General features: G+C 54.3%; 7 protein-coding genes across 7 annotated transcripts; 2 read left to right on the top strand and 5 right to left on the bottom strand.

Annotated features, from left to right (window-relative positions):
* Positions 1 to 462: 462 nt before the first annotated feature.
* Positions 463 to 1,603, bottom strand: ASPACDRAFT_42018 (isopenicillin N synthase family dioxygenase; the record flags this gene model as incomplete). Its single annotated transcript, XM_020201018.1, has 3 exons — positions 463 to 1,125; positions 1,205 to 1,369; positions 1,442 to 1,603. 3 exons carry the CDS (start codon positions 1,601 to 1,603, stop codon positions 463 to 465), a joined length of 990 nt encoding a protein of 329 aa, XP_020058093.1.
* A 1,148-nt stretch (positions 1,604 to 2,751) lies between these two features.
* Positions 2,752 to 4,501, bottom strand: ASPACDRAFT_51502 (uncharacterized protein; the record flags this gene model as incomplete). Its single annotated transcript, XM_020202491.1, has 3 exons — positions 2,752 to 3,701; positions 3,808 to 4,301; positions 4,443 to 4,501. 3 exons carry the CDS (start codon positions 4,499 to 4,501, stop codon positions 2,752 to 2,754), a joined length of 1,503 nt encoding a protein of 500 aa, XP_020058092.1.
* A 1,422-nt stretch (positions 4,502 to 5,923) lies between these two features.
* Positions 5,924 to 7,854, bottom strand: ASPACDRAFT_25954 (GMC family oxidoreductase; the record flags this gene model as incomplete). Its single annotated transcript, XM_020199374.1, has 3 exons — positions 5,924 to 6,004; positions 6,061 to 6,224; positions 6,318 to 7,854. The coding sequence occupies 3 exons, from the start codon at positions 7,852 to 7,854 to the stop codon at positions 5,924 to 5,926; spliced, it is 1,782 nt and encodes a 593-aa protein (XP_020058091.1).
* A 979-nt stretch (positions 7,855 to 8,833) lies between these two features.
* Positions 8,834 to 10,699, top strand: ASPACDRAFT_25569 (catalase; the record flags this gene model as incomplete). The annotated part of the gene is made up of 7 exons (XM_020199344.1): positions 8,834 to 8,864; positions 8,924 to 9,053; positions 9,136 to 9,370; positions 9,431 to 9,523; positions 9,592 to 10,011; positions 10,074 to 10,158; positions 10,221 to 10,699. 7 exons carry the CDS (start codon positions 8,834 to 8,836, stop codon positions 10,697 to 10,699), a joined length of 1,473 nt encoding a protein of 490 aa, XP_020058090.1.
* Positions 10,700 to 11,263: 564 nt separating this feature from the next.
* Positions 11,264 to 12,184, top strand: ASPACDRAFT_77429 (uncharacterized protein). The gene is made up of 3 exons (XM_020204962.1): positions 11,264 to 11,649; positions 11,715 to 11,819; positions 11,876 to 12,184. Exons 1-3 carry the CDS (start codon positions 11,373 to 11,375, stop codon positions 12,034 to 12,036), a joined length of 543 nt encoding a protein of 180 aa, XP_020058089.1. The 5' UTR covers positions 11,264 to 11,372; the 3' UTR covers positions 12,037 to 12,184.
* Positions 12,185 to 12,267: 83 nt separating this feature from the next.
* Positions 12,268 to 13,584, bottom strand: och4 (putative alpha-1,6-mannosyltransferase subunit (Hoc1)). The gene has a single exon (XM_020204961.1). The coding sequence runs from the start codon at positions 13,402 to 13,404 to the stop codon at positions 12,400 to 12,402; it is 1,005 nt and encodes a 334-aa protein (XP_020058088.1). The 5' UTR covers positions 13,405 to 13,584; the 3' UTR covers positions 12,268 to 12,399.
* Positions 13,585 to 14,869: 1,285 nt separating this feature from the next.
* ASPACDRAFT_1898944 (putative amino acid transporter) lies at positions 14,870 to 17,118 on the bottom strand. The gene is made up of 9 exons (XM_020198744.1): positions 16,786 to 17,118; positions 16,641 to 16,713; positions 16,242 to 16,573; positions 16,041 to 16,184; positions 15,766 to 15,980; positions 15,511 to 15,708; positions 15,425 to 15,452; positions 15,255 to 15,370; positions 14,870 to 15,197 (listed from the first exon to the last, which is right to left on the bottom strand). The coding sequence occupies exons 1-9, from the start codon at positions 16,961 to 16,963 to the stop codon at positions 15,108 to 15,110; spliced, it is 1,374 nt and encodes a 457-aa protein (XP_020058087.1). The 5' UTR covers positions 16,964 to 17,118; the 3' UTR covers positions 14,870 to 15,107.
* Positions 17,119 to 21,828: the final 4,710 nt, after the last annotated feature.

Raw genomic sequence — 21,828 nt, 5'->3', positions numbered from 1 at the left:
GGGTCCGATTATACTAATGCTCCGATTACACAGAAACGATCTGTGCGCGTTATCGATCAGCCTTGGGCAAGCCTGGACGTGAAGAGCACAATGGAACGCAATGAAATAATCTCTAATAATGACCTTGGTCACAGTCGGTTCCAAGAAATCATCATTGGTTGAGGAGAGCTGGGGTGAAGGGGGCTCTATTTTGATGGCAAACCATATTTTTTTAGTATTCATGTTGCAAATTGCACTCGCACAGTATTCTTGAAATCTATATGACCCCATCTCATGTGCTAGAAGCCCCTGCAGTCGAGCCACAGCCGACATGACAGTTTAGAGCCCTATGTACGACCTGGAATGGACAGTAAAGATATGCGATGGTATTACAAAACACAAAGTAGAATAATTCACTATCACACCACTACACTTGCGCTGTACCCATACTTAGCTACTATGCTCCAGGGTTCCGACAAGACATCAGCCATAAGTGCGGACCAACTTCTGCTGCATATATTCCAACGCAGTCAAATGATCATCGTACTCCGACTTGATGCCAGGCCGCACGAACGCCGGCAGCGAGTCGACCAGCACCTCACGATCCGGTTTCCCAAAGTAAGCCACCGAGTACCGAGGGGCCAGCATCGCGGTGGAGTGCACATCCGTCCCCTGCGGCAGACAGACGCGATGATTCGCCGAGCGCAGCTGCTTGTTGGTCCAGCGCTGCAGACAGTCGCCGACATTGATGATCACCTCGTACACGTCCTCCGACTCGACGGGGATGAAGCTACCCAACTGGCGCTGGTCCTCGACTTGCAGCCCGCCCACCGAGTCCTGCAGGAGCAGGGTCAACGTCCCGAAGTCGGAGTGCTCGCCGATGCGCTTGCCAGACCCCATGGACCGCGCCGGGATGGACGGGTAGTGCAGCAGGCGCAGCTCGCTAGTGTTGCTCTGGTGTTTGGCGATGAGATGGTCGGCGGGTAGCCGGAGGCCGGCGGTGATGGCGCGCACGAGGTGGCCGTGCAGCTCGTGGAAGTCGTCGTAGATCCCCTCCATGAAGGTGCGGAAGCCGGGGAGGTCGGTCTCGTCGACCCAGCGGTTGGGGAAGAGCTCGTCGGTGGCAGCGCCTTGGTCGAAGGATTCCTGGAATAGCGGGCTGTTAGCGATCTGCCTTGACACCGGAGGTGGTCCTTGCAGTGGCTGGCTAATGGCCCATACATACACGATATTCCTGGTAACTATCCGTCTGCTGCTCCCCTTGCTCGAACTTGGAGATCTGCCACACGCTCTCTTGGCCAATGGCACTCCAGCCTCGATGGGGGTTCGGCGCGGCCGGGTGCGCTGCCTTCACTTTGATGTCGTCTGGGAGATCGAAGAATCGCTTGTTCTGTGTGTCGTTATTACAATTAGCCCGCACATCTCGCATAGGTTAGCTTCGACGCCATATCACATAACTCACAAATTCGAACAGCTGGTCAATCTTCTCTTTTGGAAGTGACGAGTGGCGAATCTTAGCAAATCCATAGACACAGAGCGTTTCACAGAGTTCATCGCAGAATTGTTGTCGCTCTTGCGCATCGTCGCTGCGATAGCGGCGGAAGTCTAATGATTTGATAACCATGGCTGTTAAAGGCGATTTGATGGGACAGAGCTTAGGGGGTCTTCACCCAATGTGATTGACACAAGTGACTGTGATTGCTGTATAGATCTACGCACCCCGTAGCGGATGAATCGCGGATCACTATATATGCTTCTGTGGGGTCCCCAGCCCTCCGTCGCCCACTGGCTTCGTCTGATGGAGGTCAGACATGAAACCTGGGTCCAGTGGGCGCATCCCGGAAGTGGCTGTACCGTAGCATCCCCAGACAGCCACGGCACGGTTCATGAAGCCGGCAAGGCTGAGTGCATGCTCTGCATTTCCCACGTTGCCGCCCCCACACAGGATCCTGAAGGGATTGCACTCCGATGCCGGCGCAGCTACTAGCGCCGTTCTCAATATTCGCAGAGTCTTAGGGATAATCCAAGTTGCAACCAAGAGTCTTTTTCTTCTTCAGACCTGGTTACCGTGTGTAGAGGCCCAGAATGCGGCACCCAAATGTCACGTACAGACATACCGGATAGGCGAGGTTTTTGGATCTTAACATGAAGATTTATACAAGCACAGCCAATGCCACTTCCGCAGCATACCCCGTCAGTATCCATGTACTCAGGGTTGTGAACAAATCCCCTCCTCTCGTGCATTGACAAATTGAGATCACATTCTTTGTCCTACCCCGATATGGAGCCTGTCGTCCTGACTTTAAAAGGACTAGTCCTACTATCAGGAGGCGATGACCCACCACACAATCAAGCCCATCAGCGCGTGAGGATACTGCAGGCATAATAAATGGTGTGATAAACCTCCTCACAACATTATCCGAGGAGGAAAATCTGTTGCGGATATTGCTTATAGGGCTATGGCCCCATTTGATATGTTTTGGAACCACGGAAAGCCAGAGTCGCTCACGCAACATATCAAATGCCGACACCGCAGTCATCTCTTGCAAAGGTCTCGAGCGCGCGCCAAGGAGAAGGCGAATCTTTCTCAACATTCTATCCCCGCTTTGAGGAACGAACAAGGATCGCAAAGACAAGCAGTGCCCCTGATTATGGAAGTTACTACGTATAACGGCTCCAGATCACGCGGATCTAGTCGACCTGAGCAAGGTCGATTGCCAACAGACGGCATCCCTCATTTGATCAAGATCGCGAACTGATTGTGAACAGATATCACGGATTCTCGTCATGGTCATCAAAAGGAAAATGGTGAACAACCGCTGTTTTCTCCATCTCGGTGCTTGAATGTTCCATCAAAACATTCTTGATGCTCTGAATGACCGCCTTGGACCGTGCAAACTCATCCTCATCTGGAACCCAGCCCAGGGCATCGGTCCCGATAAGGTCCCTTATCTCGCCCAGCTCCCGTAGTAACTCCTGTTCCTGGCGGTGGTCCTCCGCGAATTTCTGTATCTCTTCCTCCGAAAACTGAACCGGACACTCCACAGAACCAGTAGGTGTTCCGTCATCCAGTGACATCGGCCAATTCCTGAGTGCCTGCATCATTGCATACTTCAACGAGACCGAGTCTCCTTCCCAGGGAGCCTGTGCATGATGAAAATTCTTCGCGCGGAGCATGCAGTTTTCAGTTCGGATAGCGTCAAAATGATCCGGCAGGGAGTTCATGGTCAATGCTACATAGTAAAAGTGCACGATCCGTCTCCGCATTATCTCCCGAACCGCCGCCTGTTCTTCATGGTTGAGTTGGTCAAAATAATCCGGCAGTTTGACCTCGGGCTTCGATAACGTCTCCGACACGGGATCGCCCCAATTCTGAAAATGGTCGGGGATGCCAGCGCACAGGCAGAGGGGCAGAATGACTGCATGCTGCCAGTCGATGATCCCGACCACCTCGTTGGACGTATTCACCAGGATATTGTTGGGCGAAAAGTCCGGATGCCGAAGGGTCGGGCGAGACATGCGGTGGTCGGATGGAACGTCGAGACCAGGCGCTAGCTTCAAGTAATCGGCAAGGAGATGCTGGTACGGAATGGGTGAGAGGGGTTGGTACTGGTGTAGTTCTCGCAGGTATCTTTCAACGTGTAGTCGTGGTTTGCCAAACTTTTCACAAAACTCCATCTCGCGCTTAGCAGGTGCTTCAAAGCTTGAAGAGAATGTAGTCCCTGACTCAGAGTCAGTGTTTTCCGAAACCAAGAACGATAGGGCTACCCGAACGGAGACTGACACGGACCGCGGTCAATGTCCAGAGACGCCCGTTCCCGATACCACCATGTTGTGCGGTTGGACCCACGACAATGTCGTCCGAGACCGGGATCACGCGTTGTGAGCTTCCAAGATCACAGCGGTGGTAGAGACTCCCGCTTGCTGGGAAGCGGATGCTCATGAAACGTCTCTCCACATCCACAATTTGTCGCATGAGTTTGACACGAGTTTTGGTGTCCATGGAGTACCACTGGGCGCTCAAGGGTATTCCTTCAAGTCTTTCCAAAAGAATGTACTCGGCACCAACGGCGTTTGTCTGATCTGGGGAGTAGGCAAGGACTTTGGGGACGGGGACCTCATGAGCACGCAGATTGGTGAGTGTGGCCGCTTGACTGGCCACTGCATGATGTTTGGGAACGGTCGTCTTATACGGCAATCTTACCAGGACTGCATATCCACCATCGAAGGTGATTTGTAAGACGCGGTTGAAGCCCCCCTCGGCGAGCTTCGTGATCGCAGCCACGTCATTAAGACGGCGACCGACGGAATGGCAGGCAGCCCTAGCAAGGGCATCCACGTCGAACTGAACACGGCGTTTGGCGCGGCGGATCTCTTCATTGAATCTGGTCAACCGCGAGCACGTCAGTGTATTGTGACTATTGTGACTGGGCGCGTCCAGCAGGTAACCAGCCACAACTCACAAAAAGCGCCCAGAAGTGTACTCAAAGATATCAGAGTCGCCTCTCGAAGAAGAGGACATCCTCCTGGGTGACGCCTTGAAGCATTGACTGAAATATTTGGGAAAGTGTCGCATATTCGACCAGATGGCTGTCAGCCTAAGCTGCTCTTATTGATGGGCGGCATGATACAGAACCAACAGCAGAAGGAACAGGAATAGGAAGAAACAGAGAGAAAATGAGCGAGACTGATGTGCAGCAGCACTGTACACTTTTCCTACTAGCGCCGACGGTACCTTAGGCAAGGCAGTTCCTGAAAAATATGCAGATAATATCAATCTCCTCGTTGTCTATCAGGAAGACCATATCGGCCTCGCTATTGCAGGTATTCCGCAAGACGTACTTCTGTCTGTGGGTGAAGCTGCGCGGATTTGTTGAAGTTCTGCGTCCAACACTACAGCGTCGTCTCCAAGGAGTCAAATCTATTGGTGATAGTTGCATAAAGAGACCTAAATTGACTCATCTGAACAAAAAAGTGTTAGAGAGTCGGACTTCATCTCTCTTGCCAAGCGTGGGCTGTATTCCGCCGTCGTATGGTTGGTCCATCCTGCTTCAAAAGCGTAACTTCAATCCCCAGCCATGCATAGGCGATAGACAGATATGATACTTGTTCAACCGCCGGGAAGCCTCAACAAGTCCATTCCTTCTTCGAGATGTTCGCTCTGAACGTGCGAGACATAAAGACCCCAAGCTCCTGGGAGAGTGGAGTGGTCTAAAGTTACCCGTCAAGCCGGAATAGAGTATTCTAAATGACCATATCTGCAATTTGGAACCAAACAGGCTTCGCCATAGGATGAGTAGCTACAGCGCGTGCCATTTGCTCCAAATATGTTGGTAAACTGTTCCATCTACAGCCTGGAAATCACAAGTGGATAACTTCAATCGAGTGCATCAACGCCGTGGGCGGGGCGCTGCCACTGTACTTGATCTTCGAAGCTAAGGTTCATAGCGAGGCATTAAGCTGTTGTTCCAAACAATCAAATAATGGATTTTGTCTTCCAATAGCTGGACTATTCATGGGATTAGCTTATATCGGCTTTGTGAATACTGGATTCCTGCCACCAAGAGCCGGTGGGCCGGGCGATATAGCCTCGTAATTCTTGACGATCATTACTCCTGGTTGACGCCTGAATGCGATTATCACTGTAGCTAGGATGGAGTTATGCCTAGCTGTATACCTCCACACTAATCACATTTTTGTCAGCCTCTTGATGTCGCTTGCTTCTCGCCATTAAAACGAGCCTACAGCGACTTGGTGGACGGTTACTGTGCACGCAATCACTTATGCGATGATTCATCCTCAGATCAAGATAGTCGGCAAACCGAAGTGTTGACCACAACAACAATCAAACACAAGACGAGTATTTCATTATTACTGAATCAATACAATTATCAATATGATAAACAAACCATCCAACAGAGCAAATCTACAACTGCTTTTCTTCCTACAACCGACTAGGAACCAAGTACGGAACCCCTTTCGCCTCGTAGAGATCACGATGGTCGGCCTTGATGAGATCGGCGCCCTGCAAGCACATCGAGCATTAGTATCTGATTTCACCACATGGAGGGGCCTGCTCACCTTCTCGCCGATCATGTACACCGAGTTCTGAATGCGACAGTCCGGAATCACGGGGATGACGGACGCATCCGCGACGCGCAGGTTGCGGATCCCGTGGACCCGGAGTCTAGAGTCCACCACGCCCTGGTGGATGCTCTTGGACAGGCGGGCGGTGCCGCAGGGATCTGTCCCATGATGAACCGGTTAGTGACATCATGCTCTATCCATACGCGGAAAAGATGAGGTGCACAAGCAAGAAGGTGGGGATAGCAACTTACGGAATCCAGTCTGACTCCTCTCCAAGACAGCCTTGTTCATCGCCTCATCCGAATGCAACGGCATCTCCCAGGGGTACTCACCCACCACGAGATCCTTGAGCCCCTCCCCCTGGGTCAGAACATCGTACGTCCAGCGCACACCCTCCCGCATCGCGAGAACATCCAGATCGTCGGCGAAGAAGTTGAGGTTGATGTGGGGCTGCACCAGGGGGTCCGCGGAATTGAGCGTGACCTCACCCCCCTCGGACACGGGCCGCAGCAGATCCACGATGACGGTCATGTAGCTGCCCTCCTTGGGGACGGGGTAGTGCCACTGGAAGGCGGAGCTGAACATCCCCACGAAGTCGAGCTCGAAGTGGGGCTGCCCCGCTGGACCGAAGGGGTCGTGGCCGCCATTGGCAGCCTTCGCGGCACGGTAGGCGGGGTACTGGTCCAGCCGGGCGTCGATGCGCGGGAAGCCGACCATCTCCAGCAGACCAGAGCTGACGGGCCCGGTGCGGTCGCGGCGGTAGGCCGACACGGCGGCGTCGTGGGCGGGGCCGGGCCGGAGCAGGTGGTCGTCCAGCGTGAGGCCATCCTTCAGCTTGAGGACGAAGGGGACGATCGGGTGGTCCAGCAGGTGTTGGCCGACGTGTGGGGAGTCCAGGATCACATCGATGTTGTGTTTGGCGAGTTCCGACTGCGGGCCGACACCGCTGAGCATGAGCAGTTTCGGGGTTTCGAACACCCCCTGCGACAGGATAACCTCGCGGGTGGCGTGGAGGCGGAGGGTGGTGTTGGTCGAGGGGAGGACGACCTCGACGCCGGAGCAGACGCGGGTGGACGGGTCGATGAGCAACCGCTTGGAGTGCGCGCCGGACAAGATCGTCACGTTGGGCCGGTTGAGCAGATACACAAAGCTGCCCTGGCGCTGACCCTTGTAGATCGAGTCGACGCAGTGGGTGAGCCCGTGCATCTCGCCGGAGTAGATGTCCTCGGTCAGTGGTTCGCCCTTGGACACCCAGGCCTGGCTGAGGGCGTCGCGGAAGGGCTGCAGCTCGGGCACCAATTCGGCGTGGGAGATCTGCAGGGGCCCACCGGAACCGATCTGGTGCAGCTCAGCCGGGTACAGCTTCTCGTCATCGTGGTAGGTGGCGCATTTACGCAGGTACTCAACGCAGTTCGCCCAGGTCCAATCCCGGCCGCCGAAGGGCTCCCAGTCGTCGAAGGTGGCCGCCGACCCGGGGATCCAGGTGAAGTAGTTGGCACACGAGCTGCCGCCCAGCGCCTTGCCGCGCGTGTTGGGCTTCTCCACGCGCTCGTAGTCCTCACGCTTGATCATGGTGGTTTTGTACGCCCAATCGTACTGGCTGCCCCGCAGCCCGAAGGCTTTGGACGGCGTCGTGATGTCTTCGATCTCGTGCGAGTTGGCGACACCCGCCTCGACCACGAGGACCTTGACGTCGGGGTTCTCGGCCAGCCGGCCCGCAATGCAGTTTCCTGCCGTACCACCACCCACGACGATAAAGTCGAACTGGGAGTTGTTGGCAACTGACATGATTATGGATTAGGGAGATATGGAAGAAACAAGGGTGATTCACTGAGACTGAAAATTGAGAGATGATTGTGATCTTGCTGCTGCTATCGCTGCTGCTGCTGCTGAAGATGCTGATGCTGATGATGATGATGATGATGATGATGATGATGCGACTCGAGCGGTGCCATCACTGCCTTATATCCTGTTTGCTTCGTGGAGGACACGATGGGCCGGCTACCTTGGACAAAGAATATCTCGTATAGACCTGCAGTGAGGCCCGAGTTTGGCCCGTTGATTCTGCCGACATATCCGCGATCATCCGGGTTGAAGCAAGACAGACGGGAGATTGACGTATGAGGGGTAAGCGAGGGATTTATGAGGCATTTGAGTATGCGGGTACAGGGGTTGGAGACAGCAAAGCATGGTGTTGATTATCTTGTTCTGCTCGTGTCCGGAACAATACACCCGAGCTCGGCGAAACCGGCCAGAGATCGGAGTCTGTCGGCAGACGGTCATGTGATCTCACGTGTCCCTGACGATGCTCCGAACTTTGACCGATCAACCAATCAAAGGGCGCTGATTGTGCTGACGGGGCGCCCCCTCATGAGGGGCAGGCACGGTGAGGGGAAAAGCCGTAGAGCGAGATGATGTTACTAAATGTTACTAACTCAATGCCCATTTCCCCTCACAGACCCTCTAGATTCCCTGGCCAAACGTCAACATCCCCATCCACTTTTGGCACTAGGTGAAACCGTGCCTCCGAGAAAATTTCTATCCCGAGATAAAGGCTTCACCGCTGTTGATGCGCCACGTTTGCAATCGCTTGCAATCGCTTGCAATCCCTATCTTGCCCGTTAGTCCAGAGATAAGCCTACCTGGCCGTAGCCGTATATAACTCCCACATCTCGCGATCGCCCCCCGCGATCCATAATTTCTCCCCTCTCCCCCCCCTTTCTCCCCTTTTCTCAAACTCAATCCTCACCCACACATACTCCACGCCATGTCCAAGCCTACTTTCACCCTCGCTGAGGGTATGTCTAGACCCTTTCCGATGGCCCTTGCTGATCACTTCGCTGACCCATCCATCCAGGCCAACCTGTCACTGACCCTGCGGTCAGCACCACCCTGCCTACCTTCGGTGGCGGTGGCCTCACTACCCTGGGAGACACTCTGCTGATCGAGACCCTGACACATTTCAACCGGGAGAGAATTCCGGAGCGGTACGGATCCTTACCCCTGCACTGCCGATCCCCGATCTGCATGCAGCTCGTGTGCATGGGACGCGAACTAATCGCCTGGCAGAGTCGTCCACGCCAAGGGCTCCGGCGCCTGGGGTGAATTCCGCGTCACCAAGGACATCTCCCACCTCACCAAGGCCAAATTCTTGACGGGCGTGGGCAAGAAGACCAAGGTGCTGTTCCGCCACAGCACCACGGGTGGTGGTCTCGGCAGTGCCGACACCGCGCTCGACATCCACGGCTTCGCCGTCAAGTTCTTCACCGAGGAGGGTAACCATGACATTGTTGGCAACCACGCCGTAAGCCCTTCTGCGCCTGCATCGCACCGAATTCCGCTAAGCTGACACAACCACCAACAGCCCGTCTTCTGGGTGCGTGATCCCATCCGCTTCCCCGCGGTGAACCGCAGTCACAAGAAGCACCCCGCCACGAACCGCGGCGACCCCAACATGGTAAGCAGCCAGTACATCCGAGACAACATGTCGCTCAAGCAGCGCACTGACCCACGCCATCACTCTAGTTCTGGGACTTCCACGTCAACCAGCCCGAGAGTGTGCACGCCTTGATGCACCTGTTCGGCTCGCGCGGCCACCCGGAGTCGGCGCGCAAGATGACCGGGTTCGGCATCCACACTTTCAAGCTGGTGTCCGAGGACGGCAGCTTCCGCTACTGCAAGTTCCACTTCAAGCCCGTGCAGGGCATCAGCAACATCAGCTCCGACATGGCCACGCGGTTGGCGGGCACCAACCCGGACTCGTACAACCAGGATCTGTGGGAGGCGATCGCGCGCGGCGACCACCCAGTGTGGAAGCTGTACGTGCAGGTGATGGAACCCGAGCGCGCCGAGACGTTCGGTCGGGCGTTGTTCGACATCACCAAGGTGTGGCCGCACAAGGACTTCCCCTTGATCGAGGTTGGCGAGATGACTCTCAACCGGAATGTGCGTTGCCCCTTTTGCCTGGTGCATAATTTTCCGAGAAATAGCTGACCATTCGTGCACAGCCCGAGAACTTCTTCGCCGAGATCGAACAGGCAGCTTTCTCTCCCTCCAACCTGGTCCCCGGTGTGGCTGCCACTCCTGACCCGAGTATGTCCCTCCCCCAGTCCTCGAGAAACGTCAACACATCTCCTAACACAGTGTCTGTGTAGTGCTCCAAGCCCGCATGTTCGCCTACCCCGACGCCCAGCGCTACCGCCTGGGTGTCAACTACCCGCAGCTCCCGCCCAACAAGCCCGTGTGCCCCGTGTACGCCCCCTACCTGCGCGACGGCGCCCACACCACCACGCACAACTACGGCGGCGACCCCAACTACGTGCGCAGCACGCTCACTCCTGGTGTCAGCAGCCCGTCGGCGCAGGAGGTGCGCCACCACGAGTTCCTGCGGATGGGCGGGGTGCTGGGACTGAACGAGATCCCCGTGGACGATGAGGACTTCGTGCAGCCGCGCGCGCTGTGGCACAACGTGTTCGACGAGCAGGAGCGCCGGCTGTTCGTGACGAACCTCTGCAACTCGCTGGAGGGGGTGGTGCCGGAGCTGCAGCAGGCGACGGTGGCCATGTTCAGCCGGGTGGATCCCCGGATCGGACAGATGATGGAGGCGAATCTCAAGGGGGGTGCGCGGTTGTAGGTCGCCGACGGGACCGACGGGGCCGACCGGGGTAGAGAGGGGAGTTTGTTTTCAAGCGATGCATCCTTGCCTGTGGATTTTTGTCCAAAGTTAGACGTGTCTTAGATTTAGACTAGACATAGACGGTCATAGACAATCATAGACAAGTACAGTCATAAGTGTACAGGATATCCTTGATGAGTGTGGAGTGTGTCAGTTGTGACTCGGTGAGAGTAGAGAGAGAGAAAGTCGCGTCGAGGGGAACTGATAAGCCCACCGCGACGTTATCGGATGCATCACGTGATTAATGCCTTAGGCACCAGGATGCAGTCGGCAGCCTCAGGCAGCAGCGCAGTGTCGATCACCCAATCCCACCACTAAATCGATACATGACCACAAGACTCACACGCACGCATACAGCATTGAATTGGAGAGACATTTGGACTGTTGTGATACCTGCCATTCGCAATCATAGTATCTCCATTGACTTGGAATAGTATCCTCGACCCATCCACTCCTAACACTATGAGATCATCCCGTGACGTCATCTTGACTCCGCCCGTGTCATCGCATCCCATGGCATCGCAAGACCTCGCAGACACGCACCCCATAAAATCCACCCACCGACCTGCATCTCTCACCCTGACCCTCCAAAACACCCAATCGCATATTTACTACCCAAACCAACAACAAAATGCGCGACTCCATCCCCCTCACCCGCAGCCGCCGCAGTGACGAACTGACCCGGCTCGCGGACCAGCACCTGCAACACGACCTGTCAGCCTCCGACCGCGACGCCCTGCAATCCGCCGCCCGCACTGTCTCCCTCTGGACGACTGTCGGCTCCGCTGTGGGCATGGGGCTGGGACTGTACACGGCGTTCCGGCTGCGGAGCTCGCGCCGCGCCTTCTTCGAGGCCTTCCGCGCGCAGCAGAAGCCGACGAAGGTGGTGTTTGCGGATGGGCGGACTGGTATGCGCCCCCTGTCCATTGCTACAACATGAAAGCTGAGCTAACACGAGGGTGACCGACGCTAGAATCCATCCCCGATATCACACCGCTGCTGAAACCCACCACGATCGGCGACTTTGCGACGTATTTCTTCGCCTCGGCGGGCGGGTTGTTTCTGGGCGGGGAGTTGGGTATGTTTCCTCTGCTTGTCACAAAGTAAGTGAGAAAAGTATTGACGCAGTGATAGGTCTCTTGGGTGGTGCCGCCGTAGGCAGCCGGGGAATCACCAACGAGCCCGAGCGACGGAAGCGCATCGAGAATGCCTTCCGGCGGTTCCGGGCGGATGTGCTGAGGCGCGAGGCGGATGCCTTGGACGGCGATCGGAATATCATTGAGAAGATGTTTTAATTGTTGGGAGTATTGAAAGGGGTGTTGTTTTTGTTTCTGGCCATTCGAAGGAGGTGTTGTTTTCTCTTTCTGAGAATTGAATGGGGACATGATTGTATGTGTGCGCATGCACCTCGATGCCCGCTGTGTATTTTAGCGAATATCATTGAATAATTTGAGATAAGTGTATCTGGTGCAGTGTAACTGTAGCCCAGATGTTACATACCGCAGACTGATGAAGGTATCGTGCATCCCAGACGTGAATATGTACACGGCCCATCAGCCCATCAACATAACAATACTGCACCCCCAATAAATATATACAAACACACCCCCAAACGCCAACAACCCAAACGCCCCCCCCAATCACCCAGATAAGAAAAGTTAACACCTCCCAAGCCACCGCCACACAGCCCGACACTCGGTCTTCCACGTCCCCGAGAAATAATGCTTGACCAGCACCTCCGCCGAGCGATGGTCCTCGCCCTGCGTGATCGCGAACCCGCGCTTGGGCAACACCACCACATCCTTGATGCGCACCGTCTCCTGCAAATCTCTCAGAGTGTTCAACAGCCCCTCATCGGCCCCGAGATACTCGAGCACCGCATCCGTCCAGACGCTCGGGCCCGTCCACTCCATCACATCCGGCGGTTCCGCCCCCGCGCTATCCCCTTGCCCTAAATGCTGGAGATACTCCTCCGTCCGGTCGACGATCTTCCCCAAGACAGCCCCGAAGATCGGATGGCCCGGCGCCGCGACCATCGTCCACTGCACGAACTGCGGCGACCGCGGCAGACCCCGAGTGGCGGCGTCGCCTTCTAACCCGACGATGGCGGCGGGGGGGCCATCCCCTTTCCCCGATTCATCTCCGAACATCGCCCCCCACGGCAACGGCTGCATCAGCCGCACGTCCAGATCATTGTACACGCCGCCCCGCGCATACAGGATCAGATAGCGACAGAAGTCCGATTTGAGCACGGCGGAGGGGAAGGCGGCCAGCGCTGCGGCGTAGCGGCCGGACGACGGGTCGGTGGCACGCGCGAGTTCGGCGCATGCCGCCTCGGTCCAGTACTCGATCTTCCAGCCGGATTGCTGCCAGGAGATGGTGTGCTGGGAGGGACGGAAGGCGGAGACGGGGTGGTTGGGCATGGAGAAGAGGAGGTGGTGGATTGTTTGGGGGATGAGGAGGTCGGTTGCTGCTGCTGCGGTGGAGGGGATGGGCTGGTTTGTGTTTGAATCGAGGTGTGGCTGTGGGTTTGGGTGTGGGTGTTGACGGGGTGTGTTTGGCGGCGGTGTTGATGGTTGTGGTGGTGTTGTATACCGAACCAGTGAGAGGATGAGACACAGCGCCACGATGGCCTGGACCAGCTGCAGTGGTCGGAGAGGCATGGTCATCGATTTCGTCGCCCTCTATTCCAATCAGGTATTGTTGGTGCTCAATTGCAGTCACCTTTCCCTTATTGATGGCCGACATTAACAATTGTCCATCCCGCGCTGTCGGTGTCGGTTTCGGTTTCCACCCAGCAACGTTGACCTTAAACCCTGCACACACAGCACAACACAGCACAACACAACACACGCACGCACGTACCTTCCCAGGTACGTCCAACAGCGCAACATCCCACTTAAGTACCCCGTACTCCCGAAGAAACAGGACTGGTTCATTTTTTAGCTGCCAAGTGCCAACATCCCCCGCCCCACTCCCAAAAAGACTAAGGGCTAGGCAATGACGCCGATAGGGCTGGGCAGCTGGGCGCTGTTTCTTGGAGAGCTCTCGGCATTCCCTGTCCTCGATCGATCATCTGTCCTAAGACAGGGGGTCGAGAGGGGGGCAAGTTACATCGTGTGCTTACTCCCCTGTTTTCCCTGAAACTAAATACAGTAAGTAGTTCTTAGACGAGAACCAAGAGCACGGCGCTAGAACTCTCCCCTCCCACAAAGAATCAACCCGGGGATCGGGAAGAGGCGTTCGTCAATCACCTCGAAAACCAACCAGGCTAAGCCACACTTGTACCTAGTGGATTGAGGAGAAAAGCCTGCAAGAACTCCGACTGGTACCTGGGAGCCCGCTTGGCATTGGCGATGCAGCCGATGACTCGTTGGCAGTCCTCAAAGTGGGTCGGTGGTGATCAGGCAGAAGAATTTGGGAGGAATTTGCCCTAGAGAGATTAAGGTACCCGAGTCCGGGAGGGGCCGTGCGTTAGGTCGTGATCCACGTGTGTGTCAGGGACTGGACTGGACGGTTGGTAGGAGGGTTGGAGGAAAGGGGGGAGGGTGTTATTGTAGTCGTAGATTGACGAGCCAATCCAGGGGGAACGATAGCTGAAGATTATGCAGTGTGGTTCCATCTTACTCGATTGAATCTGATGCGGTAGACAGCCACTGCTTGAATTCGAAAAATAGTCGCGTGATCATCTGAAGCATGGATGTAGACTCAATCAATATCGTGGTGGGACCTGCGCAGCAGCATAAGGGTCTAGAATATCGATTTGAATATCGTAGTACCCCGAAGGTACAATCAGTTCAATTCTCCGACAACAATAGCACATGCACAGCGTTCGTGAAGTGAAGGTCAAGATAAGCTATCTGCTCCTAGCCCGATCTGGTCACACAACAGATTAAGGTCCCCTCACAAGAACCACTTCTCAAAGTTAATGTTAGTGTTGGTTCTTAGTGTGCTGCTGTACTATTCCTCATCGATCCCTAACCTCGACCGCCCACTGCCTCCGCAGTCCACTCGACTATTCCATCCCTGGCATCAACCCTATCTACACTACACAACCTGCTCCAGACAAACCTACCCCGAAGACTACCAAACAAAGTCTACGCTACTCCAGAAAATTACCGACTGACTCATGTACAGAACCCCTGCATAAACTATAAACTATATATCACAAAAATGCCTGCTAGAAACAAGTCGTAGAACCAACCCCAACACCGCAATAAAACCCCAGACAGCCCAGCTAAATCCGGGACCAGCTATGTATGTATATGTATAAGGATGCAATGCACGTATGTATAGATGAAAGGAAAGCTCGGTCGCTGCCGGCGGGTGCGTCCACTCGCTAGCCACGTCTTGGTAATTGAAGTGGTTACGACTGAGCGTTGTTGGCACAAGTCCAGCTGGCCGAGGCGGTGCTGTCGTGGATGGATTTGCCGGAGACGTAGAGTCCGAGACCGCACTGCGATAGTATTAGTGAAATGCTCCCAAACAAATCTTTAAAAGACAGGCAACCTACAATCGCGCACGCAATACCGAGGATGACTAGGTTGACGATAGTCAGGAAGATCTTCGAGGGGGTCGCGGTGTATTGGCCCTTGTTCATGATCATCCACATGAGAGCGGGGATACCATCTGAAGAATTATTAGCATCGCATAGAGAGATGTAAGTCAGTGCGAGACACTTACAACTGAACCAACTGCCGAAGAGAGAGCACTAAATAATCGACGTAATTAGTAAGCGAAGCGGGCACAAGGGAAGCTACTGCACGTACAATCAAACTCAACAGGTCGTTGAAGACGGGGATGGACTCGGCAATCACCCAGGCGATCACCCACACAGCCAAAGCGATACCGATCCATGATCCGACCACAACAGGGCTGTTCGTGTGCATCTGGGGAGATCCACGCCACACACGAACGAAGATGTACTTGCAGGCGACGTGGCCGAAAATGACACCGGCAATGATGACCTAACAATGAAATCAGTCCGCAGAATCGTGACAACCACACCCATAACCTGGACATACCGTAGGGATGGCAAGACCGTAGGCGACCTTGCTCATGAGCGGGCCGGCGGAAGACAAAGCCGGAGACTTGACGTCCGGTCCGGCGTAGCGGTAGATGACCATCGCGGTGATGATGTACATGGTCGTGTCGAGCACCTGCAGCATGGCCAGGGACTTGGGGAAGTCCCGGACATCCTCCATCTCGGACATGATACCGAAGAAAGCCACGTGGGCAACTATGAAGTGGTCAGTACCAATCCCCACCGGAATTCCACAGAACCCGGGACGAAGCTTACTGAAAGCGAAGATGATGTTGGTGACGGCCAAGAAAGCATTGACGAAGCTCGGGTGGGTTGTCACGTCGTTCTGGACGTGAGCCGGGGCTTCAACTCCAAGCGCAATCATCGTGACGACGGTGGCGACGATGATACTCAGGCAGGCTATCGTAACCGATCAATAACATGGACCTGCGGAACTGACATGCGGGGACGCCTTACAAACGATGGACATGTAGTACACCTTGCCCATGGTGCGAGGCAGGGCGAAGATACAACTGACGACGAGACCAACCACTCCGAAGACGATGGTGCAGGTGCCGTGGCCGGTGATGGTGTTGAACAGCACCGTGAAGGTGAGCACGTGACTGGACATCAGGAAGATGCAGAACAGCAGCTGGCCGACGAACATGATCTCGCGTCCGATGCGACCCATAAGCAGCTCTCCGGCGTCACCCATGCTGTGGACCTGGGGATAGCGCAGCTTGAACTGGCCCATGACATAACCAGTGTACCAGGAGATACCCGACATTCCCAGGATGATTAGAATGGAGCTGACCAGGAGGTTAGTCTGACGGTACTGCCAAACATGTCTCTGTTGAATTAGGGTTAGACACTTACGGGACGATACCCAAGGTGGCGACCGCAGAGGGTAGCGACAAAATACCCAGCGAGATGTTTTCGGCGATCATGACTAAGGAAGGGCTTTGTTTAGATGGTGGATGCTGGCGGACGGGCACTGTGCCCTAAGAGACAATAGACTCACGCATGCCGCAGTTCCACCATTTCATCGTGCGGAACTTGACTTCAGCCATCTCTTCGTTGCCGAACGGGTCATCGGCCGGGGGAGACTCATTGGGGGCGACCTTCTCGATCTTTTCGTCTTCGTCGTGGTACTGCTGGTGGGCATCGAAGGCCTCAACATCTCTACCGTGGCTGGCCATAGTGACGGGAAGAGTAGGGGAAAAAAGTGCAAGAGTGGCGATGGGGAGGAGAGAAGGGCGTCGTGAGTTGAGTCGTAAAGCGTAGGCAGTCAGTAACACAGCAGCAAGAAGAATGATAGGGCGCAGCAACAACCAAGTCAACGGGCCAACTTTCAAGAAGAAGAGGAGAGAAAAGAAAGAGAAGGGGACTCCAAAGGTGGAGGGAGGATATAAAGAAAAAGAGCCCGGGCTGGCCGCAGTCGCTTCGTTGCATCCACGGCGGATCGGCAGATTTAGGCTTTTTCACACTTGGGGGAATCTGTGTGGGGGGTCCAACACTCTACCACCCAAACCGGTAACAATCATCACTGTTACAGGTGGAGTCGTCCGGCCGAACCCAGAATTCCGTCCGCTGATAATGTCTGCTCGACAAGTCAATGTGTACGCAGTATCGTTTGCTTTACGTTTTATCAATGGTTTCAGGCGACTAACCCCCGGCCCCAGTGGTCCGGTACCTGATCTTGAATCCTGGCTGACAGCTCCTGCTCTCACCAGCTGGATCCATGACCTCAACCTGCATTGATCACCCTGATCAGCTGGGAGTCTGGGATGGAGAAGAGATATGCATGGGGCTAAGTAATTCTCCCGAAGTTGCTCCCCAGCAACAGTTACTGTGCAGTGCGCACACCGTATACATTAATCAATGGCAGCTGCTGCCACAGCCCTAGATGGCCCAAGCGTGGCTACCTCGCTTAGTGAGGTTTGCTCACATTTGCCCATGGCTACATCCATTCCTCCGAAAACATACAAGCCTTATAGAAATTTCCATGGGAGGACGGGGCTGACCCTCGGTGTTATCACGAGGGGATGGGATAATGGTGTTGGGTAATGAAAATGGGGGAGAGACTACAACTGAGTCAGGGCCAGGTAGGGACGTGCATCCGAGTCAAGACGGGAAGAATAATGCAGCAGGAATAATATGGGGATAGTTACAGAGATTCATCTTATCAAGCATGTACTCGTGTACGTAGTAGGTAGCATGCAATGAGCGGCAAAAAAAAGAACCTTCATCCTTCACTATCAAGGATCAAGGGCAAAATCTGCGCCTCCCGGCGGGACTAGTCCTGATCCGGACCCTCACTAAACCTGAAACCGTAAGGCCCAGCTGGTTCTAGTTTCTAGTCCGCATGCGGCAATGGATTTCCACGGCGCAGGTGCTGACTCAGCCATCCATCTGAACGAGTTTTATGCCTGCATGTCGCCTGCCTTTCCTATTCCAGACGAACGCTTGGGAAATGTATCTGTGTTACACCTGCACACAGAAGATGCGGAGAAAGTTTGCCCCGGGCGAAGCGAAGAAGAATCGATTGCTCATGGAAATTGCCATGTCGGGCCAGTGGAATGGCTGAGCCAGAGCCCAACACGTCTCCACGTGCAGAGACAACCTAGCCAAGCCAAGGGCATTATTAGGGTTAGGTCATGGAGCTCATGGATCTGGGGAAAAGAGGAAACCCAGCCAACGGCAACAAATTGCACCCAATAATCCAATAGCACTGGCGAGCTCACCGGTGGCCGGACCTGTTCAATGCCCGGTGAACGCCGCCTCAACGCCGCCACTCCATTCTAGAAGGCGACTAGTCTGGTGAATCAACCGCTTGGCTAGCTAAAAACCACCTATTTACCTTTTTTTTTTTTTCTTTTTGTTTTCTTTGGCCTCGAATCGGCCCGCCGACTAGTCTAGTCACTTCCCTTCTTAAGTGGTGATATCATGGGTAAATAATCCGTAAAAACCCCCCAGATCGAGAAAACCACACAAAATCAAGAAACCATGCGTCCTTGTCCCCCGGAAACCCGCTCGACCCCAAATTGAGGGGAAGACAACAGTTCAATCTGGGGAATCAGAGGGCTTCTCGTGGTGTTGCCCCGGAGGATACCTAGGATAGTTCAGAATCTCAGACAGCTAAAGCCAACCGGGTCGGTGATTGCCTCCCCAAAGGGGCAGTGTGGACAGGCGATGAAGTAACAGCAATCCCATCCATTCGTTCTGCTGTTCTGCTGTTCTGCTGTTCTGCTTCATACCGGCTCCCGGCCCGGCTCCGGTCGACCATTTCCGCCCTTCACCGCCCGGTGCCTCGGGCCCCGATCTGCCGCCTAACCACTATACTAGGTCAGTATATACTACCTAAACACACTGTATACAGTGAATACCGGAGATAACCAGGGCTGATCACAGCAGAAATTCTCATCCATCCTGTCTTCATCATGGTACAACTTCGAACTGCCGATACCCGGACGTACCACTTTCCCTCGCTACCGAGATACGAACCTTGCAGCCTGGGGTACCTGCAATACAGCATGTTATCCTCTTTCTCGCCGAGCATCCGGAGTAAACACATAGGAACTTCCGTACCAGGTCTCAAACCCTCCCACGTCGCGTGTTTCTGTTGCAGCGGGGAGAAACCCACACACTGCTGCCTCTTCTTACTCGTCAGACCCGACGAGGAGAAATCTCGTATCTCTGCCCTTTTCGCCTCCCCTTCTCCACGACCCAGGGGATCCACCACTACTTTGCTGACGGCGGCAGCGTTGGCCGCTGATAGCGCTGGAACCGACGAGCCATAGTCAATCGTCGGTTTCATTTGGAAATGCCATTATAAATCCGATCGCGGATTCGAGCCCACTCTCGCGTAAGCGTTGCCTGGGGGGAGGGTGAGTCTGTAAAGGTGCCGTGGCGTTCCGGGAGTGGACTGGCTCAGTAGCATCTGCGTCTTCTGGAGAATGTACCCCAGTCTACGGCATCAGCTTGGCGTCATTGTCTATGGGGTGGCGGGGGCTAGTCGGAGGCGAATCCCCTTATGATCAACATGACTGAGGGCAGGTAGAGAGTAGACTAGACGACGCATAATCAATAGAGTCTCCAATATCAGCGTCAGCAGGTCGCGGAGTAAGTGGGTGGGCGATGGTGGGTTCACGAAGGATCTCGTGGTGTCCATTCGTGGTTCTTGATAAGATGGCATTGGAAGAAGATACAGGATGCTGACGAATTCCCTTTTACTTGCGTACTGATCTGTTGCTGACCGTTCTTCGTGATCCCAGAAGAAGATTCTGGAGCGTCTGGCGGTTTCAGTTCGGTAGTCAACGGGCATGTGACTACGTTGCCCGCGCAGCAGCAGCTGTGGGATTGTATGAGACTACCCGGCTGCCGTCTACCTGAATGCTGCCTGGAAGCACGAGTACATTCTGCTGATCATGTTGACCTTTTCCACGTAGTGCTGGGTATGCACAGGACATCACCTGTGGAGATCTGCACAGATGCGTACAGCCACTGAGCAAAGCTTCAACGATCTGCATAACAAAGCAGATTACAATCGCCTTTATCAGCTCTTACACATACTCATAGTAACCTTCGCCATCTAGAAGTTGTGGCAAAAGCATTTAAGGCACAAGACCCCAAGCCAATCAGCAGCGCACTGATAATCGAATTATACGGCAGGGGTCCCTGCTATAGCAGATCACCGGTTATCCCTACCCGGCGGCGAAGATATGTGAGTCAACCTGGGTAAAGCTGTTTGTAAACACTGTGATAAAGGGTCTGCAGCAGATACCTTGGTATCTAGCTCTGCTATACTTCTGAGTTGTTCTGCGATTGTGGACTGGCAGGACCTTCCAGACGTAATGCTCAAGGTGCAAACTTGGGCTGCGACACGTATTCAGGGCTTGGTCAAAGTCCCTCTGCTCCAAGTGCATGCTGTATATACGTAGAAGCTTTGTATTGCATCCTATGATGAGGTCCCTACTCGAGGTACTTCACTAATTGACACGCGGGTTGGTAATACCCTTCGGGCAGCACAGGAGGAATATCATATCGTCACGCCAGAATGAAACTCCTGCACAACCTCTAGAGTTAGGCATAAATCCAAACCGCTACAGTGCATGGGACTCCCATGAGATAGTATTGCTTTGAGCTGTGAAAGGATAAAACATGCTGCGTACGATCTGGCGCAATCCACATGTACAGTAGAGCATTTGAAACGAGAAATTGCACGCAGCGGGTTGCATTGCCCATGCAACTTCGGGCATTCTCGAGGTGGAAGGTTCGCAGACCGAAATTCGTCTAGCCAGCGGAGTGGTCGCGAGACTGGAGCAGAATTAGAGAGCAACCCGTGTCGTCAAGCAAGCTAGACCAGGAAGTAAGGGCAATCTGGAGGAACTGGGCGTATCTAAGTTAAGATGTTACATAGATTGTGTCAAAGTGTAAACAAGCACATACGACCATAGGGTGTGGAAAACAGGGCTTCCCGTCCGCTCAGCCGTACTTAAGCCACACGCCGGGAGGTTAGTAGTTGGGTGGGTGACCACCAGCGAATCCCTTCTGTTGTATGTTTTTTTGCCCTCGTCCTTCTCTCTATCCCCATGGGTCTATGGTCTTTTTGCCTACTTCTTCTTCTTCTTTCTATCTTTTGTTTTTTTGGTAGACACATCAATGAGTCTAGGTATTGTTTGTTGCAGCGGCTGTGGAGAGAAATGGTGATAGGGCGGTACTACCCATGAAGCATATATATCTTAAGTCTAGTCCAGTACCAACCCTGTTATTGGCCTGGTGGCGCGACCTTCTCAGGTATCGCTCCATCAACAAGTTGTGTTATCGGACAAATTCCAAAAGGGAAGATATGTAATCTTTTCCAGGGGCAAATCTGCTCATACTGCTAACAATATGTATACGGTGGATCGTCGGATTGTTCGAGCTAAGCTGATAACAATCCCAGGTGTTCAAGAACAAGCCGAATATAACAGCTCCAATACATCCAATCCGACTCAATCTCTGATTGCGGACCCACAAAGCAGCTAAAACCCATATTTGTCGACCGCCATCATCCTGGTGGGGA

This window comes from Aspergillus aculeatus, assembly GCF_001890905.1.
Source record: "Aspergillus aculeatus ATCC 16872 unplaced genomic scaffold ASPACscaffold_5, whole genome shotgun sequence".
In the NCBI taxonomy this organism is placed as follows: domain Eukaryota; kingdom Fungi; phylum Ascomycota; class Eurotiomycetes; order Eurotiales; family Aspergillaceae; genus Aspergillus; species Aspergillus aculeatus.
This window is presented reverse-complemented; position numbering and strand designations above follow the sequence as displayed.

Coding starts and splice junctions, on each gene's coding strand:
- ASPACDRAFT_77429 (XM_020204962.1), top strand. CDS start 11,373: ATGCGCGACTCCATCCCCCTCACCCGCAGCCGCCGCAGTGACGAACTG. Junction 11,650..11,714: donor GTTTGCGGATGGGCGGACTG/GTATGCGCCCCC, acceptor GACCGACGCTAG/AATCCATCCCCGATATCACA. Junction 11,820..11,875: donor GTTTCTGGGCGGGGAGTTGG/GTATGTTTCCTC, acceptor ACGCAGTGATAG/GTCTCTTGGGTGGTGCCGCC.
- och4 (XM_020204961.1), bottom strand. CDS start 13,404: ATGCCTCTCCGACCACTGCAGCTGGTCCAGGCCATCGTGGCGCTGTGT.
- ASPACDRAFT_1898944 (XM_020198744.1), bottom strand. CDS start 16,963: ATGGCCAGCCACGGTAGAGATGTTGAGGCCTTCGATGCCCACCAGCAG. Junction 16,714..16,785: donor ATGGTGGAACTGCGGCATGC/GTGAGTCTATTG, acceptor GCCCTTCCTTAG/TCATGATCGCCGAAAACATC. Junction 15,198..15,254: donor TCGGTATTGCGTGCGCGATT/GTAGGTTGCCTG, acceptor ATACTATCGCAG/TGCGGTCTCGGACTCTACGT.